This window comes from Triplophysa rosa, linkage group LG3 (assembly GCF_024868665.1).
Source record: "Triplophysa rosa linkage group LG3, Trosa_1v2, whole genome shotgun sequence".
Taxonomy (NCBI): Eukaryota; Metazoa; Chordata; class Actinopteri; order Cypriniformes; family Nemacheilidae; genus Triplophysa; species Triplophysa rosa.
Genome location: NC_079892.1, coordinates 4,959,813 through 4,979,892, shown reverse-complemented (window position 1 = coordinate 4,979,892; position 20,080 = coordinate 4,959,813). Strand labels below are relative to the sequence as shown.

The 20,080-nt window shown below is 39.5% G+C and overlaps 1 protein-coding gene across 1 annotated transcript in view; it reads left to right on the top strand.

Annotated features, from left to right (window-relative positions):
• Positions 1–271: 271 nt before the first annotated feature.
• Positions 272–20,080, top strand: part of jph3b (junctophilin 3b) — a 30,508-nt gene continuing 10,699 nt past the window's right edge. The window contains exons 1-2 of the mRNA XM_057329234.1: positions 272–1,708; positions 10,023–10,830. Coding sequence (XP_057185217.1) covers positions 1,327–1,708; positions 10,023–10,830 — 1,190 coding nt within the window. The 5' untranslated portion in view covers positions 272–1,326. The remainder of the gene's footprint in view (positions 1,709–10,022; positions 10,831–20,080) is intronic.

Sequence of the window (20,080 nt, the reverse complement as noted above, 5' to 3'; positions counted from 1 at the left end):
GTGTTATCTCAAGCCATATCATTAACCGACAAATGCTCTAATTATTCTGTGAAGGCAGTGCGATAGAGATTTAGAGGGAGGGTAGGGGAAGGACGAAGCCGGGCAATTAAGAAAAGCAATCTTTGCTCCCTGGGTGGATATAGACAGAGGGAAAGAGAGAGAAAAACGATGCGTTAACACAGCGCATGTCTCTTTAAAAGGAGAGAGAGAGAGAGAGAGAGAGAGCGATTGTGAAAGGGGGGAGGGGGTTTGGCTGCGTTGGAACAGTCCGCCTCTAATGAGCAGATTTGAGAGACACCAGTGTAAGAGAGAGAGAGAGAAAGACATCCAAGCATATGGGGAAATAAGATGACGACGGAGAAAAGACAATCCACGACTCACGAAAATCATTCCAACAACGTGCTTGACTCAAGGAAGGTAAATCAGGAACAATGAGTCTCGTTTTCAAGCTTGAAAGCAAACCAGAGAGGATTTTTACATAGCCGTAGGAGAGCAAAGAGGAAAAGAGAGAGAACGACGAAAGAGTGCCCTGATAAGGAATTAATCACATTTGCTTGTGATCAAGCTGTGCGCTCATTCTGTGCTGGTGAGAGCGTGCGTACATATGTATGCGATAGACTGCATTGCTGCTAGCTGACGGAGACTGAACCTTGCAGAATCTATCGCTGTTTTTTTCTTGCACTCCGATTCCCTGCGTGGCATCAGCATGTCGGGTGGATGTGTTACAACAGAGAGCGAGCTCCCGACAGAGGGGATACGTCTGTAAATGCTACCTGACTGCTTCATCTAGTGGCCGTCACTCTGAGGACTCGCAGGTTTCTAGGTGGAGCCTGGTGGTCTTAACAACAGGGAGGGGAACTGAGACAGTTCAAAGCCCCAGAGAGGGTAAGCTGGAGTCAGGGTAGGTGTGCTGGCACAGGGTGCCCCTGTGGAGGCAGGAACAAGGAGGGGGCCGGAGTACCAAAAGCGAGAATTGTTGCTGCGTTGGTAACGGTACGATAAGGCGCATGGCTGACGTGGGCCCACTTTCATCACCGAGAAGCAGCCGCAGGAGAGCAATCCGTGAATAACAAGCTCCACTCCTGAAAGAGGATGGTCTGAGAGGGTGCAATCTGCTCCTGCCTGGTTTGACAGGAGGAGACTACTGCCCAGGAGGGCTCCTCTTTTTTCTTTCTTTTAACTTTTTCAATTGTTTTCTGCAACCGGGAGTTGTTACAGGTCTGTTGTTACACCCTGGCCCCATTTCTAAGTCAGCGTTTTTTTAGTTCGTTCTTCTTTTTCTTTTCTTTTTGAGGTTTGAGGTATTTGCCAAAACCTATTTCATGCATGTCCACTGGGGGCAGGTTCAACTTTGATGATGGGGGATCATACTGTGGAGGGTGGGAAGAGGGAAAGGCCCACGGCCATGGCATCTGCACGGGACCGAAGGGCCAAGGCGAGTACGCAGGCTCGTGGAGCCACGGCTTTGAGGTGGTGGGCGTCTATACCTGGCCCAGTGGGAACACCTATCAAGGGACATGGGCACAAGGCAAGCGGCATGGCATTGGAGTTGAAAACAAGGGCAAGTGGGTTTATAAAGGTGAGTGGACACATGGATTTAAGGGACGCTACGGTGTGCGGGAGAGCACGGGAACAAGCGGCAAGTACGAGGGTACATGGAACAACGGACTACAGGATGGATATGGAACGGAGACGTACTCTGATGGAGGTAAGATTTTAATTAACTTGTTCAGCTAAAGTTTTTACGTTGAGTTACATTGAGTAATACTTACACACACTTAATATAGGATGTCCAAATCCCCTGAAACAGAAACGTGGACTAAAGTGAGATACCTTTTAGGATACCCTGTAATTTCCATTTTCTCACCACCCATCACTTTATGACTTGTAGCCTCTGTTTTTCCCCCTCTTCCCTTCATCATTTAGACAAGCTATTTCCTCCGTTCTCCAGAAGCTGCAGAGGAGATAAATTTGGAGGATCCTATTAAGGCTATTTGGAGATCTAGAGAGAGGGAGAGAAAGAGTTAGAGTTTTCATCAACTTACATTTCTTGAAAAAGCATTTGACAAAATACCAGAACCTTCCCCAATGCTTTCTGGTCCTGTGCTGGGGTCAGTGAAAATAAGCAAGGCCAAAACAAAAGTAAAAAAGGGCTAATTCACCAAAAATATTTATTCACCATATTATTGTCAATATTGAAAGTTAATAGGGGTCCAATGTTGTTTGGTGAACAAGGTTCTTCAAAATGTCTTCTTTTGTGTTCTGCAAAAGAAAGAAATTCAGTTTGGAATGACATGAGAGTAATTAAATGATGAAATAATTTTTATTTTGGGGTGAACAATACGTTTAACAAACCTCCAGCAAGCTGATAGGAAGGCCAGATAAGTGACAGAGAGCAATGGACATGAACGTAGCACATAGAAAGCAAATGTTTGTTTTAAGTTGAGGGTGTCTCGCTTCTCTGTTTCATTTTCGCAATCTCCCTGCACTGTGGAAGTGTTGCCTGTGTGTCTTTACAGTAAGTTGCTGTGGAAACGCACGCAGACTCTGGCGGCAGGTCAGCATGTCACTGGAGACACTATGCTCGCCGTTGTGATTGGCTGGCTGACTCGCTAATGGTGTTTACTTACTTTGCTGCTAATCTGAGCCACTTAATCACAACCACACTATGCAGTAAAAAAAAACAGATATTGAGGAAAATATATACATAAAATAAGAACGACAAGAACAACATAAAGAATGTTGATAGGGCCACAGAAAGGTCTGAGCGGACTACAGCTGACACACATTTAAGCATTATAACCTGAATTACCCCACCACACTGACAGATGACAGGTTTGACGAGATCAAATTAGTTTACTTCACTATTTCTTTATATGAATACTATGTAAAAATATATGTATATCTATATATTAAAATATATACAACATTGGCACATTTGATTTGCTGTGAATTTATATTTGAATGTGATATTTTGAAGTTGTTGTTAACATCACATGCCATAATCTTTAGTTCAATAACATGACGTGGCATGTTGTAGCCTTCTATCAGCCCCTTAGGGATTATGTTTCTACAGAGAATGGCATCACAAAAAGAAAATTACATTTTTGCAGTTTCTGACGTTACCCTAATGATGTCAGAATTCAGAGAGGTAAAAGGAAAGTTCACCCAAATTGTTTTTCATCATTTACTCACCCTCATGTCATTCCAAACCTGTATGACTTTTTTTCCAATGCAGAACACAAAAGAAGATATTTTGAAGAACGTCGGTAACCAAACAACACTGTACCCCATTGACTTCCATTGTAACACAAAACCACAGAGACATTTCTCAAAATACCTTCTTTAATGTTCTACAGTAGAATCATATACAGATTTTAAACCACATGAGGGTAAATAAATAATAACAGCATTTTTATTTTTGGGTGAGCTATCCCTTTAAGTACTCACATCCATCAGTGTGGAAGCTCTGTTTTGTCCAGTGCCAGCAATAGCATCATGTCCACTATGTGGCTTATATAAACAGCAATTCCCAGCACTCCTGTATGACTAAGACATAAATGCTGATCAATGTGGCCTCTAAAAAGTGCCATTCGAAATAACGCAGCTATCCTTACAATAAAATCAAACTATATAGAGATGAGAACAGACTCCCTGTGCGATTTCATCCTGTTGATAATCCTAAAATGTTTTCAATGTTTGAGAGACGTCACCAACATAACATTGAAAAAAGTCAAACTGAAATCCCCTTAACCGGATAACAGCCTGTAGGCTTACAGAGAGATTTAGGTTTAAGTGTAGCTTTATTTTGTGGGGCCATATTCGCAATAGCTCTGCTCCATACACACGGCTTGAATACAGACTATTTATGGCATTGTTTGTGTGCAGAACAAGCTGTTAGCTCCCCAGCTATGATGAATGGCCAATGAATAGTTTATGTTAGCTAAAAAGGCCATGAGTTTAGAGTTGGTTATGGAGGAGAGATCTTCTGCTCGGACCATCTATGGCTACAAACACCTGTCTCTGGATTTAGAGCCACTACCAATGAGCCCGGACGACAGATGTGTAGTCAGAGCCTGTCCTCCACAACCACACACGCAACAATTACTTTGCAGTGCAACTGCTGACTTGGTGAAAAAAAGGCAGACATTAATAATTCATGGAAGAGCTGATACAAACACACTTTCTGCCTGCTTTGCGAGAGTCTACCTGTTCCCGGCACGCATTTTATTCGCATTGTATGTTTGATATTCAGATCATAAATGAAAACTGTCATTACTTTAGACGGATCGTGAAACGAAAGTGCGGAAACAAGACGCGATCAACATCGAAACAGAACAGTGCGCATTGTTAAAGAACCGATTATAAATTCAGCCCGCGGGAAGGCGCGTGATTAAATCTGTCCTGTGATGTTTTCGCGTCTTTGATCTTTCCGCATTAACCGTTTCCGTTCTGTGCGCCGTGCGCGCCGTTGCACAATGCATCTCACAGGCCTCCGGCAGAAACGCAAGCCAATTAGTTTTGACATGTGGGTTGTAGGACTCATAGAAAGCCAATACAGGACCACTAATCACATAACCATGTGAGACGTCCCAAGCTCGTGCAAAGCAATACTGCTATATGCAATGTAGTACGGTTAGCAAAGCGATGAGACATGTTTTCTCTTTTTGGAGATGGTTCCGTTACATGATTGTTTTATTTATATTAACGTCTACATTCACAGAAAGCATTGCTTCTTTATTTTGTCTATACGCACGTGGCTTATTTAAACAGGCCATAGCTCACAGAAGATCGCTGATCTCAGGTCATCTGAAATCTGAAAACATTAAACATAATGCAGTATGCACAATATTAAAATGCAAAGTCAGCGGATCATTATTACAAAATAAACTAAATAAAATATAGGCTACATTTGGTAAGCTTTACTTGTCAGAGTTGGGGTGTCTTCAAGATACACCAAAGATTTCAAACAGTGACATGCATGTTCTCATGGGTGTTAACAAAAAATGCATGTCCACTACAGAGATAAAAAATGAATAGCTGAGTCTCCAGAGAATATAAAACCCACCCGAAACAGACCGCTTAAACTCCTACTCTAATCTTCAGAACCATGGAGAGCGCCAGCAGTGCACCAGAGTCGTGACTGCTCTCTCTCTCTCTCTCTCTCTCTCTCTCTCTCTCTCTCTCTCTCTCTCTCTCTCTCTCTCTCTCTCTCTCTCTCTCTTCTCTCTTCTTCTCTCTCTCTATCATTCTCTCTCTCTCTCTCTCTCTCTCTCTCTCTCTCTTCTCTCTCTCTCATCTCTCTCTGCTTCTCTCTCTCTTCTTTCTCTCTCTCTCTCTCTCTCTCTCTCTCTCTCTCTCTCTCTCTCTCTCTCTCTCGCTTTCTATCTGCCTGAGAGGAGCTTTCCCACGATATCATATACAGGAGAATTTGCTGCGATTATCTAACAAATTGCCTTTTTAGGTCTGTCAGGCTGGTTACATATTAATGGGATTTAATGAGAAGTTCCTATGGTTACATGCAGAATTATCCACGGACCGTCGGTTTACGTGTGTTTGTGCCATAAGAGATTTCACTTTGCTCCCTCGTCTGATCTCACTGTGAAAACATAAGAGACACTTTTAAAGGAGTAGTTCACCTTCGAAATGAAAATTCTATCATTTACTCACCCTGTTATCATTTAAAATCTGTATGACTTTTTTTCTTCCGCAGAACACAAAAGAAGATATTTTGAAGAATGTTGTTGACAGCCCCCATTTACTTGCATAGCTTACAATAGAAGTGAATGGGGGGGCTGTGTTGTTCTGTTACCAACATTTTTCAAAATATCTTCTTTTGTGTTCTGCAGAAGAAAGAAAGTCATATAGGTTTGAAATGACAAGAGAGCATGTAAATGATGACCGAATTTTCATTTCGAAGGTGAACGACTCCTTTAAATCGTCCTTCTTTTTAGGCCAGTTTTAGTTTAGTTTTTTTATAATGACCATGTATAATTACTTCTCAGTCTGTTTATTATAATACAACCAGACATCACAAAAGATAAAAAGCAGTTTCTAGTCTATAAGCTAAAGTAGCAAGTATTTAGTGTGATCTCACCATACACTTGAGCAATCGTAGGAACCTCTTAAACCTAAATGGAATGACATCCTGAAATTTCTAAATCTCATCTAATGACTTGAGGACATTCTCCCCAAAAGAGTTCAAGACGTGCTTAGTGCCATGAAAAATCACACTAGATACTGAATTTTGCCTGAAGAAGCCATTTTGTTCTTTTTTTTCTTTGTGTGTAAACATAATATCATTTACATTTAGTCATTTAGCAGACGCTTTTATCCAAGCGACTTACAAATGAGGTAAACATATTTCCTGTATATTTGTTCGTAGTTTATTAGAGAAATAAATACATGGCCTGTTTTTCCAGTTTTCATTTTCTGCAAATAAATGCAATTAGAAGCAATATTTTTATTTGAAATTTGAAATTTAGTTCACAGAATAAAACAAAAATGATTATTTTACGTAACCATATAAATAGTAAATTCAGAAAAAAACTGAAAAAGGTCTTTGAAATGGTCTTTTAATATTATGTTTTTTATTCAGAAGATATTTTTACACTATGCTTTAATTTAAACAGTTACCAGCCTTATTAATCTTGCATATTTTTGCCTAAAGAACAGCTTAAACAGCAAATATTCATTTCAATTACTGTGACTTTGGGTCTCTGCCCGGGGCCTTCAAGCTACACAGAGCAGTCTAAAGGCCAAGCAAGGACAAGTTCCCCCTCCACATACTTCAAACAGGAAGTCGTAATGTATAAAACCACTAATTTCAGCCTGTGAGCGGAACTTGTCCTCAGACTGCCAGACTCCGAGCTAACAATGAGCCCGGACGTCTTCGCTAACATTGAGCCCATCAATCAGAACACTACAGACATCAGCACTTTTATATCACTGTCAGAAAGCCTTTATTCTGAAAGGTCTGGTAATGCATCATAGTAAAATTCCCTCTTATTTTATAATACATTTAATGCTTTTATCTATTAGATGTATCCTTTATTAGGTATATAAGTAAAGCTAAACAAAATTGTTGCAGTCTGTTTTCTATGAAGAATTTATTTTTAATCTGATTTGTGAATGTTTGTGGATACAAGTTACATTAATGTTTACATCTTAAAAAGAGCTCAAAATCTTTTGTTGGTCTCGATGCAGTTATTATTTTCAAGAACAGAATTTTCTCATTCGTAGTCTTTCAGCTGTGCAAAATCACACAAATCCTTTAAACCAATATATCAGCAAACCCCCCGAGCATAAGCATGCGGTGTTTAATAATGTAAGAATGTGTGTGTGTTTGTATGAAAGGACTGCACTGTCTAACACGCTGAATTATACGTGTTGGTGTGTGGGAATTTTCCAAGCTAATCCCATCAGTTTAGGCCTGCGTTTGATCTACATATCCCGCAGATGCTGCCTGACAATATGAAGTGTGCATCAGCCAGATGCTGGCCAACTGCCGTTCTCTCCGCAGAGCACAGCATCAGAATGACAACAGTGTAGACCTGTGAAAATATGTCGGTGTCTGTTCTCACTCCCAACAGTAGCACTTACTCACTTCCTTGTTCTCTTGATAAGTAATCTTTAATCTAGTCTGAATTCCTCATTAAAAGCCCATGTGAAACACCATGGTACTCTTGGAAAACAATTGCTCTGTAATCTTTGAGTAGTTTACTAGTTCTACAGCAGTTGAAAAAGTTTCTTAAACACAGATATAGATGGATGGATGGATGGATGGATGGATGGATGAATGGAGAGCCGGATGGTGGCAGAGCTGTTTGAGAGCCAGGAGAGTGTATAAATTGAATTGGGGGCTGGGAAAATCCACCAAGCACAGCTCCAGCCCCATCGAGCCATCCAGCAGCCCTCGCTGACATGCAAACCCACAGAGATCAATACAGACAGAGGGAATGGGGGTGTTCGTATGGTTGAATGTGTATACTGTTCAAACGTTTAGCGTCACTTGAATAAAATGTTTTTATGATCTTATTGATCTGAGGCAAACAAAATTACTTTTGAAAATTATTGTTCATTACAAAACAAAAAAACATATTCATGTTTTTGAAATACTGTAGATGACTTGGACCATATAGTGAAGAAAAAGCCTCTATTAAGAGCTCAAAATAGGAATTCCATCAATACTGTTTAAAAATCATCTCAGGGTGAGACCTCAAGAAGCTGCATGACAAAATGCCAAGAGTACATTTTTGACAATTCTAGGCCAAGGGTAACTACATGGAGATGCTATTTTTTTTAATATAACAATTCCTCACATCTGTGTTATTTAGAGACTTACTAATAGAGAGACTTATTTAGAAAGATTACTAAGTGTCCCTAAACCTTGTATAAAAACGTGTATTGTACTAACAAGAAGAGAAAACTTGGGGGAAAAATAACTAAATGTAAATGTGAAACAAGGACGAGAGAGAAGAAAAGAGGACAAGACTTGAATAAGAGGTGGGAGAGATGGTGATATAGCGGAAGTAGCACAGCGAGCTCTGCATGTGTGTGGCACAGCAGTAGTGCCGGCATGTTCTAGAATGTTAGCCAGGATGAATCATCAACATGTAGGGATAGTGGTTACATCACAGGTGATCTCACAGAGCGCGAAAAAGTGTAGGACAGATCAGGTGGATCTCTAAGTGTCAGGCTGAAAGATCCTTGCTGGGTGTATATAAACCATTGAGCTTCTCAGTGTGTATATGAGAAAGAGAGAACGTTGTCCCAGATTTCAGCACCATGGAGAGAGGCCTATGTGCAGTGACATAACCAACCAATCAGAGTTTTTTTCCAAACAAAAGCAATACTTTTCTACCAGTGACACCAGTTTGAGATTAAAGCCCATCAGTGTCGCTCTCATCACCTTGGGGGACATTATGGTTATTGGTCAGCCATGTCGCTTAATGAAAGATCCAAGATGGTGATCCATCAACACCACTAACAGAAAGATCAAGACTGCCAGCTTCATAAAGGAAATTTTACAGAACGCAACATTCCATTATTTTGTTGGCACAGTCGCCAATAAATAACGCTCCTGGCGGCTAAAGTGACGGACATTGCAATACCTCATGGACATGAAGATAGATGAGATGAACATTTGGTCCCATGAGGCTCCATCACAATAAGAGAAGTAATGGAGTCGGGTCTAGAAATCATGGCTGCCAAAAGCATTTTCCCGCTATGGCCATTATGGCACTTCCTGGGGTTGGCAATGTATGATGTTGGCTACGCTGATGGCAATGTTACAAGTTATAACAGCTGTAATAATGTTGTACTGTACTGTACTGTAAGAAATACTTGAGCTTTAACTAATAACATAAATGAGTCAATCGATATAAAATATGGGAGTGTCATATAAAAAAATGAGAAAAGCAATTTAATGAGCTCACAGGGATTATTATTATTTGCACTACAATCCTATTCCAAATGTACAGAGTAAACGGTGCAAACATATTATGGAGATGCAAACTAAATTGTTTTTGCTCACATTCAACTGAAATTCAAAACTTCTGTCTGATTAAAACATATCTGATGTCACGCAAGGTCAGTGAAAGGTTTTGCTGAAATTTCGGCTTACGTTTACAGTAACTTTACCTCAGACTCTTTAGGTCTATAAATTCTTTCATTGCCATCTGAGACCATCTGACATCCCGAGACCAAAATTCATCCTTGTTACCTCTGCTCCTAAAAGGCCAGTCTGAGCGTTTCGGTCCATTTTTCTTTATCCAATGCTTTTCACAAAACTGTCAGAAAGAAACCGAAGAGTACCAGAGCTGAATTCATGAGGCAACTCTCCAAACTCTTGAGAAACCTGAGGGCAGCAGACTCAGCAGGGCAACCCTGGGTTTTACATCTGCAGTTCTGCAAAATCCTGCAACAGAACAGCAATCTTCATTCTTAGTATATTGTGTATATCGATGATTCATGGTGTAACTGTCTCAAGTTATTTTCTTACTTTTTGTCTGTTATTGCAGGTACATACCAGGGCCAATGGGTGGGCGGAATGCGGCACGGATACGGCGTACGGCAGAGCGTTCCGTACGGCATGGCGGCCGTCATCCGTTCACCTCTCCGTACCTCCATAAACTCCCTACGCTCCGAGCACAGTAACGGCACAGCGCTGCTGACCGGCGACCGACCGCCCGTGGCCGGCGTGGGGGCCGGAGGCGTCCTAGTGGGGGGCAGCCCTGCCGTGTCCCGCGGGGGCTTCGTTCTGACGGCCCACAGTGAATCAGAGCTGTTGAAAAACAAAAAGAAGGGTCTGTTCCGTCGCTCACTCCTAAGTGGCCTCAAGCTGCGAAAATCAGAGTCCAAAAGCTCACTGGCCAGCCAGCGAAGCAAGCAGAGTTCCTTCCGGAGCGAAGCGGGCATGAGCACGGTCAGCTCCGCCGCATCCGACATCAACTCTACAATCAGCCTGGGAGAGGGGGAGAGCGAGCTGCCAGTGGGCGATGACGATGTGGACGCCACTACCACCGAGAGTTACGCTGGAGAATGGAAGAACGACAAGAGGACGGGCTGCGGGGTGAGCCGGCGATCGGACGGACTGCAGTACCAGGGTGAGTGGCTGGGCAACAAGAGGCACGGGTATGGATGCACAACCTTTCCGGACGGCACTAAAGAGGAGGGAAAATACAAACAGAATGTGCTTGTTAGTGGCAAACGCAAGAACCTCATCCCACTACGTGCCAGCAAGATCAGAGAGAAAGTAGACAGAGCGGTGGAAGCGGCAGACAAGGCCGCGGACATTGCGAAGCAGAAGGCGGAAATCGCGCAGTCAAGGTAAGATTCAGTTAGTTAAAGTATTTTTTCAAAGCAACCTTTTTCTCTTATTGTGGTTGGAGCAAAAATAATCCTTTCGAAAGATTTTAAGTGCCATACCTCTGATATTTTGGCGTCCAAGTGGGGATGCCATGCATAGGCCAGGGTGGGTGATTTGTCCGTCCAATCAAAGCTGATAAAATATTATTTCTAAAAACAGCTGGATATTAAAAGAGATTTTGGGCACTTTTTATTGGTCAGGCTTGAAGACCGTTTTGACCAGTCTAAGACCATCAGAAGAACCGCTTACTACTTGTATACTCATACTAAACTTCCACCCAAATTGCAGATCACTACAGCTTTGTTTCCTTCAAATATACAGTCAATGCACATGCACACAAAAGCTCAAACCAACCTCTGGACTACACATGAGCTCATTAACATCACTGAACAACATATATCCTCTCTATTTCTCTCGCTGTTTCTTTATGGAGTATCCAAACACAGGGCCATATTTCTAGCGGTTGCTTTGGACTTGTTAAATAGGCTTTGCTAGCGATGCTGTGTAGCGTGGTTGCTAAGGAAACGTGAATGATTTGTGTTCGTCTCGGTGTAGAGAGAGAATACATAAGTCCACTTAATGAGAGTCATGTAGATTCTGGGTGTATCAGCGAGCAGACTGATGTCTGTATCGATGCAGAGCAACAGTAGCACAATCAATAACATGGACATGTGGAATGACATAGTCATAAATTGCATGGTGCAGTTAGTGCCTGCGTGTCTGTGAGTGTGTTATGTGTGTGCGTCTGTGCTTATTAACTGAATACGTTTTGGTTGAATATTGAATGCTAATTGAAAACCAGACACACTTTTCACTCTTTTTTTTCTGGTGCAGTGATCTGATTTGTGGATTTGCTCTGCAGCAGTTGGTTACAGCATGTTATATTTCATTGAAAGGGATAGCTTGCTCACCCTCTTGTCATTCCAAACCTGTATGACGTTCTTTCTCCTGCAGAACACAAAAGAAGACATTCTGAAGAATGCTGGTAACTAAACAATACTGTCCAATTGACTTCCATTGTATGGACACAAAACCACTGAGACATTTCTCAAAATATCTTCTTTTGTGTTCCACTGAAAAAAAGAGGTATATATAGGTTTTGAATGACAAGGTGACAGAATTTCTTAATTTGGGGGTAAACTGTCCCTTTAAGGTATAGATCACCAAAAACAACTTGGAATCTGTAATTTTTTATGTATGGTGTTATAGCACAGAATTCACCAAAAACTCACTAAATGCTGATAATTGTGCACTTTAGATGTTAACTGGAGAACTAGATTTCTGAGTTAGTGAGATGAATTGGATAACCGAATCAGTATGATTATGAAATAATACATCATTTAAGATTAAGATTCTTTTCAATGAAACAGTCAGATCGATCCGGTTCTCAACCTCAAAACACTAACACAATCTGGTCGTGATGGCTCTTGAACTTTGTTTGTCCAACTTTTTTAAAGGTCCAGTGTATGAAATTTAGTGGCATTTAGCGGTGAGGCTGCAAAATGCAACCAACGGCTCACTCCACCCCTCCCTTTCGAAGCACTACGGTGACTGACTCAGGATTAAGATGTCGTATAGAAAAAGCTCATACTAAGATAATAAAAACATAACGCTTCATTATGTAAGGTCTTTATACACCTCCGAAGACATTGTTATGTATATCATATTGCATTTCTGACAATAGATCCTCTAAAAAAAATACTCATTGGACCTTTAAAATTGGTTATATAATTGTCATATGGCGAACAACTGCGTTAGGATTTCTTCAAAACTCCTTTTGTGTGAATCTGCAAAAGTAACAGCATTCAGGTTTAGAACCACACGAGATCCTTTCAGTACCCCATTGCGACACCATTGCGTCCTCGATGTCTGGTTGTTTGGAAAAGTTTAGCAGAAGAAAAAACAGATGAAAATAAATGTACAGAAAAGCAAGAAGAAAAAAGAGAGGCACAGAGAAACTTCCGCATTATGCCAAGAGTGTTGGCAACTCGCCGAAAAAAGACCAGGCAGGCTGAACTGGAACTAAGCCAGTTTTGCCCATCTCTCTCTCTCTCTCAATCCATTTTAAACTCAGCATATCATATTGCCTCACACATGCTGTGCATCCAAGTGATCTGTAGGCAAACGTGTGTATGCACATATGTGTTTGTGTACGTGCGACCAGCTACTGATGGCAACTGCCTATGTTTGACACATACAGTACAAACGTGCCTAAGTATGCATGTACTATATTAAGAGCACCACTTACAAATCCCACTAACCTCATTATATTCTGAGCAATGCTATCACTACAGCTTAGCACTGCCCCTGCCAGCACACAGAAAAGATACATACATACACAGAGCCATAGCACCAATGAGATTGCAGAGCTTAAGAAAAATGGACGTGAATTCAAGTCAGTATTCTTCAAAAATAGTCATCACTGACATTTGTTCCTGACCAAATATGGAGTTTATAGTGGAAATTACTATGCTGTGAAAGATATAATTCCTAAAATGCATTTCAAAGCAGCCCAAATGTTTCTTATCGGCTGAGAGGAGCATCAGTCTCAGGCTATAAAACTCTTTAAAGTTCTCTGCAACTCCTTCCGACTTATTCCCTACAGAGCAGACGGTTTCTCCAAGCATAATTTAGAAATCTTTGATTACCCGATACCATATTTGGTTGAACATCACATCCCCTTCCATTCATCCATGCAGATGTGACCCAAAACAGTGTCAATCTGACGAGAACATCCTTGACTATTATTCCCATAAAAGAACTTATAATAATGAGCTGATATGAGTTTGTATCAGTGCCCAATCTGCACAGATGGAGGAAATCATGACCCATTAACTGTAGCCGTCAGCTCGTCGTGACCGCTTTCCGCTCATGTGACCATGTAGAGATGAAAAGTTGCAATGTATTATTTTTGAAAACTGCAAATTGTACTGTCAGACCAACAGGGAACACATAAAAACTTCTCAGCTCGATACACACAATACTAATACACAGTATTGGGTATTTCACAGAATATAGTTATGAGTTAAATTAAAAACAGATTGGATTTAAAGCATGCATACTATTACATTTACATTTTAGAAAGTGAATTTTGAGGAAAGTTTAAGTATTGAAAAAACAGTGATAGTATGAGAGACATTAAAAGATATTGCAGCGCTTGCTAAGGTATTTCTTAAAACCAGCAACTGTTTCATCAGCTGTCAGTTTATTTCATATAACACTTGGTATTGCTCACAATGTCTCGTGTCTCATTTTTTACATTTGTAAAATTTTTTGCATATGTGTATTTTTCATCTTATGTCAATTTTGGGTGTATAGGCCTGTTCACAATAAGAAAAAAAACTATAGATAACCATAACAATAACTATAATAGCATTCACACGTATGGATGATTACTCTGTTTATTTTAAACTTATGCACTGTAGTTTCACATTTTAAAGGGGCGTGACCTTTAAAATAAAATGGATTTGGATTGGCTGTCTATGTTTTATCATTCATTGTCTGGATTTTTAATAGAGCTGTCAAACGATTAATCGCGATTAATCGCATCCAGAACAAAAGTTTGTGTTTACATAATATTTATCTATGTACTGTGCATAATAATTTTGTATTTATAAATACAAAAACATACACATGAATACATATTTAGAAAATATTTAAATATATTTATTTATATTTACCAATAATTTAAATGATAAATAAATGTTTTTTGGAAAAAAAATGTTTTTTTCTTAAATATATGCATGTATGTGTATGTGTTAATAAATACAAAATTATTATGCACAGTACACAGATATATATTATGTAAACACAAACTTTTATTCTGGATATGATTAATCGCGATTAATCGTTTGACAGCCCTAATTTTTAACCTTCATCATTATCGTTGTGGGTGTGAATGAGCATTTATTTGAGATGTTTTGAAACAACGATTCATAATTCACCACTCTCTCGCTTGAAAATGTCAAATAAAAAAGTTCTATGCAAATGCCCTCTCTAAATGCACATCAGAAGCGGCACTTTGGCGCGCTTACGGCCTGCAGGTTTCATGGCTACGGGCCAAGCTTCTGAACACCGAACAGGCTGACACATGGACGCCCACAGATCTTTAAATCACTCACTTCCGGCGAGTAATTAGACAGACGCAAGCGCACGCACTCGAACAGGACGCAGAATAGACGAGTGGAGATCTAAACTACTGAGAATATCACATCACAGTTAATCTGATTAGCAGCGCAGGGTCATCATGGTCAAAGCAGACGATACACCTGCACTGTGGAACAGACACCGGAAGAAACCTTGAGTTATCTGCAAGCTTACGTGAGCCACCCAGAAAGATCATTGTTGGTAATCTCTTTTTTTTGTTGTTGGTACAAAAGTTAATTTCTCTCTTTCTCTCATTCTTAACCTCGACAAACTTAAAAGAAGGCCTCAAGATGTCTTAAAATGAAAAATATCAAGCATATATCTTATGTTTTTCTAATGAATATATGTGGTTTTAATATTTTAATATGTGTGTGGGGCACCTTCAAATATTGTTGTGGACAACAGGGGGGCTTAGAGGTCAAAAAGATTGAGATCCACTGGTTTATAAACCCTTGCTTTCCAGATATAATGGATAACATTTTCCCTGTTTTGTAGCATTTAATTTTGCCCCCAAAGTCAACTTATAATTATAGTTAACATTTCTTGCTCCAAAAACAAATCGGATGATTCAGAACCTCAGAGCTTTTGACTAAAAATGTCTACAAATAGAACAGAATAAACAAACAAACAAACAGAGACCACACTGTCTGGTGGATCAGGTAATTTAGTTTTAGTACCAGGAATTTAACTATTATTATATTTTCTTGTTCAAAGCACATTGACTTCTACACAAAATATTTCATAACCAAACAATTTCAAAACTCATGCTAGGTCTGGATTTAAAGGGATAGTTCACCCAAAAATGTTTGGTTACCAACGTTCTTCTAATTATCTTCTTTTGTGTTCTGCAGAAGAAAGTCATACAGGTTTGAAATGACAAGAGGGTGAGTAAATGGTTACAGAATTTTCATTTTTGGTTGAACTGTTCCTTTAAATGTTCAACAACATTTCTCCTGGACTTTTATTTCCAGAACAAAGCACTGTTGTCTAAACATGTTCGGCCACATATTAACTTTCTTGTACCTCTGACAGCTTGAACCACTGCTGATTCCTGCACCTTGTGAATGTTAGAGTATGTCTTCATTGTACTCCGTGTTCTATGATCTGTCCCTTTTCATGTGACTGACATTTTTGTTGAAACATGGAACAGTCGCAAGTTGAGAATGTGTGATCTTGTGAAGGAAGGGAGGGAGCTTTTAATGAAGTCAAGAGAGAAGGAGAATGTGAATGAGAGGCAGGGCTTTGAAAAAAGATGTGTGAGAATGTGTGTGTGTATGAAAGAGAGTGAAGGCAGCGATGGGAGGTGCCTGCACGTGTTTGAGTGTCGCGAGGCAGGAACGGGAGAAACTAGAGAGTTTGAAGCCATGTGAATGAGTGTTAATGTACGCGTTAGAGAAACAGTTCACCCAAAAATGAAAATTCTGTTATCATTTGACCATTGCCGTGTTGTTCCAAATTCGTGTAACATTTCGTTTTTTTGGAACACAAAATACACATTTTTGAAGAATGTGCTGAGCCTTGCATATAATGGAGGTGAATGGGGACTGGAGGTGTCATGCTCCAAAAAGACAAAAAGCAACAAAAGAGTAAAATATTTGATATTCTATCTGTGTTTAGCCATATGACAGCTTTGTGTGAGGACTGAGGAGTGTAAATATATATATATTTTCATTTATTCCACCACAGCCCTGAAATGGACTACAAACATTTTATATTGTCAATAATAGTTAAGGTGATTTGAGAGCGGATTCAATTCCATCTGAAAATCATAACTTAAAATTCGTCACACAAGGCTTTAGAAGACTTGTGTTGTAGCACACAAGTCACAGTCTACATTTATAATACCTTTACTGTGTTTTACGACCCTTTTGAGCTGGAAAGCCACAGTCCCTATTGACTTCCATTATAAGGCAAAGATGCAGGATATTCTTCAAAACTTCACCTTCCTCAGTCTACAGTAATCCAGTAAGTCATTATTAAAAACAACATAAAGGTGAATAAATGAGGTCATGATGATTTTCATTTTTAGGTGATCTATCCCTTTAATTCTGAGGAAGGTGTTGGAGGGAGATATTCTTGTTGTCAAACAATGATTAGTCTCCGTTTCAAACAGAAGTGCTGTAGAAACACTGTTCAGCAGTACATAAATAGAACAAAAAACAGCACAGCTCGACCCAGGCACACAGCACCTATGGATCAGTATCCAGTGTATATGTGAGGCATACGCACCACTTAGGCCCACTATCACTGAATGGAGGTTTTCTCACTTCCAGCCCTCCATCTCTGACTGTTCTCTCAACACCTCCAGACGCATCCCACAATCCTCCTCTCATTGTCCTCTGTTATCTAATTGTTTGTCCTTTATATACCCCACGCCATCTTATTCTCTCTCTCACTTTCTCGCCTCTGCCATTGCCATGACAACCGGCAAGACACGAGGTGAATGCAATCCGTAGATCTCTTCATCCAACCTACCTCGCCGTAGCTCACCGTAAAACATACACAAATGATCTCATGCCCACACGCTCTGACTACGACACACGGCATAACCTCATTTAACCCGATCATGTGGTAAAACTCAAAGACACACTCAAGTCTCCATCTCACATATACTTGGTTGGTTTGGCTGGCTGGGTGAAGATAGCCTCGAGCGGAGAGGAAGAGGGTGCAATCGATGAGCATCGACATGCAACGCTGCACCAAGACAGCCACTGCACAAACAAGAAAAGAAAATAAAGAGGTTTAAAAAACTTGAAAACTTAAAAAAAGGAGAGGTACCTTCATGACTTGGGTTCAGGTCATCTGAATGATTAATCCTCATTGATAACAATGGTAACACTTTACAATAAGGTGCTGTTTGTTAACAATTAGTTTATGCATTAGCTAACATAAACTAACAATGAACAAAACTTCTACAGCATTTATTAATATTAATTCATGTTAATTTTAGCATTATTAAAATCAAATGTTGTCACTGTTAACATTAGCTAATGCACCAAATGAATAATAACTGTATTGACTGTATTAAATGCTGAAAAACTAAATTGTTCATTGTTAGCTAATGCATTTATTCATGTTTACTAATAGCACCTTATTGTAAAATGAATCTGAGTCCCAACTAAGCATTTTTGTCATTTTGAAAATATAAAAAAAATCTTCTAAATTAAATAAACGTAAATCTTGAGTAAACAAATATAAATTTACTAAGTGAAATTGAGACATGTATTATTACACATTTGCAGATTTTTGTTTGTTTGAAGCATTAAAGCAGCAGTCCGTAACTTTAGCCTCTCTCTTTTTGAAACATAAAATTGCAGGTTATTTGAAGGTGCTGTGTGTTATCTATTGACAAAAATGCAATATTCAGAGGTGTATAAAGACATTACATAATGAAACGTCATGTTTTTATTACCTTACAATGAGCTATTTCTGTCTACATATTCCCTTACATGGAATTTGTTATGTTGTTTCTACAGTAGCCCTAAACGGACAAACTGCTCTACAGAACGCGTTTTGTAAATACGTTATCTCCTTCGGCAAAGAAGCGAAAACGTGACGACATCTTAGTTCTGTGCAGCCACCGTAGTGATTTCAAAGGGAGGGGTGGAGTGAGCCGTTGGTTGCAATTCGCAACCTCGCCGCTGGATGCCGCTTCATTTCATACACTGAACCTTTAACGTTTTTTCTCTTTACATGTGTTGAAAAACAATTAACATTTCCCTCATAATCTGACCTGAGAGCTCAAATTATACATCCTTATTATAACCTTAAAATTCTAAATCATGATAACGTGAGTTTTAATAACTTGCGAAATGTTTCTTTGCAGTAAAATTCATCTTGTTTAAGGCATGCATCTACTAGAAAACAATGCCAAATTTATAAACAAGCTAACACGCTAGCATGATATTGTGCGTCTTTGTCAAGTAATGTTGAAGTTGTGATCGTGCACAGGTAAAACATGTCTGTAATGAATGAGGAATCACACATTTTAAAGAGGGAGGTTGTGAACGCTAGCAGACACGCAGACCACATTGATTTCCTTAGTGAATTATTTAGCAGCCAAAGCAAGCTGTTCTTAGAGGTGCAGATGTGAAATGGTGGGGAACTGTTGTGTGTTGTACTGCATTGTAGAGGAAAAACACAAAACAATCCAAGTCTTATATCGTGAAGATATAAGTGTCTTTTGAGGTGCGATACAATTCTGAGTCCCATCCTCACCTCCCATCACTGACCACCTGATGCACATTGATTTATTTGGTATCAACTAGCTTTAAAGGGATAGTTCACCCAATAAGAAAAGTTCTGTCATATTTTTTTCATTCTTGTGGTGTTCACGACCTATATATGACTTTTTATCCGTGGAGCACAAAAAACGATTTTTTGACAAATGTCTCTGTGGTTTTGTGTCCATACAATGGAAGTCAATTGGGGCCAATGTTGTTTGGTTACCAACAATCTTCAAAATATCTATTCTGCTTTAGAAAGAAAGTAAAAGGGTTTAAACTGACATGAGGGTGAATAAAAAATGTAAAATACATTTTCGAGCTTAAAATGAATGACGCAAAATGAAGATGAATTATTTAGGATTCTGTCCATTTCTAGGCCACTAATTAAATAAGCAAATTTATAACATTAATCATATTAACTTCTTTGCACAAAAGGTCAGATTTCCTCCATTCATCCACTAAAGCAAACCAATCACACTGTGAAAATATGGAAAATTAAGTTATGTTCATGTTAGTTCTGACCGTGCATGCTGTTAAAGCAAATGGAGATAATCCTTATAATCATGTTAATTTGACTTTTCACTCAAATTGTATAAATATGTAATGAAATCAGTTGTATTAAACTTAAAAAGGAAAATATGAGCATATGTTATTGTGGTCTCAGAAATTTGGATGCCATTGTGTATGAATTCTTTGTGAAATTAGCAATTCGTTTGAGATGGCAGCAACGTTGTCAAAAGGTTGCAAAAGTGCAACTAGTTGACAGGAGATTAAATTTACATTCTAACTCGGTTATTTAAACATCAGTAAAGTCCGATCTTTACAGTCTTGGCAAGTT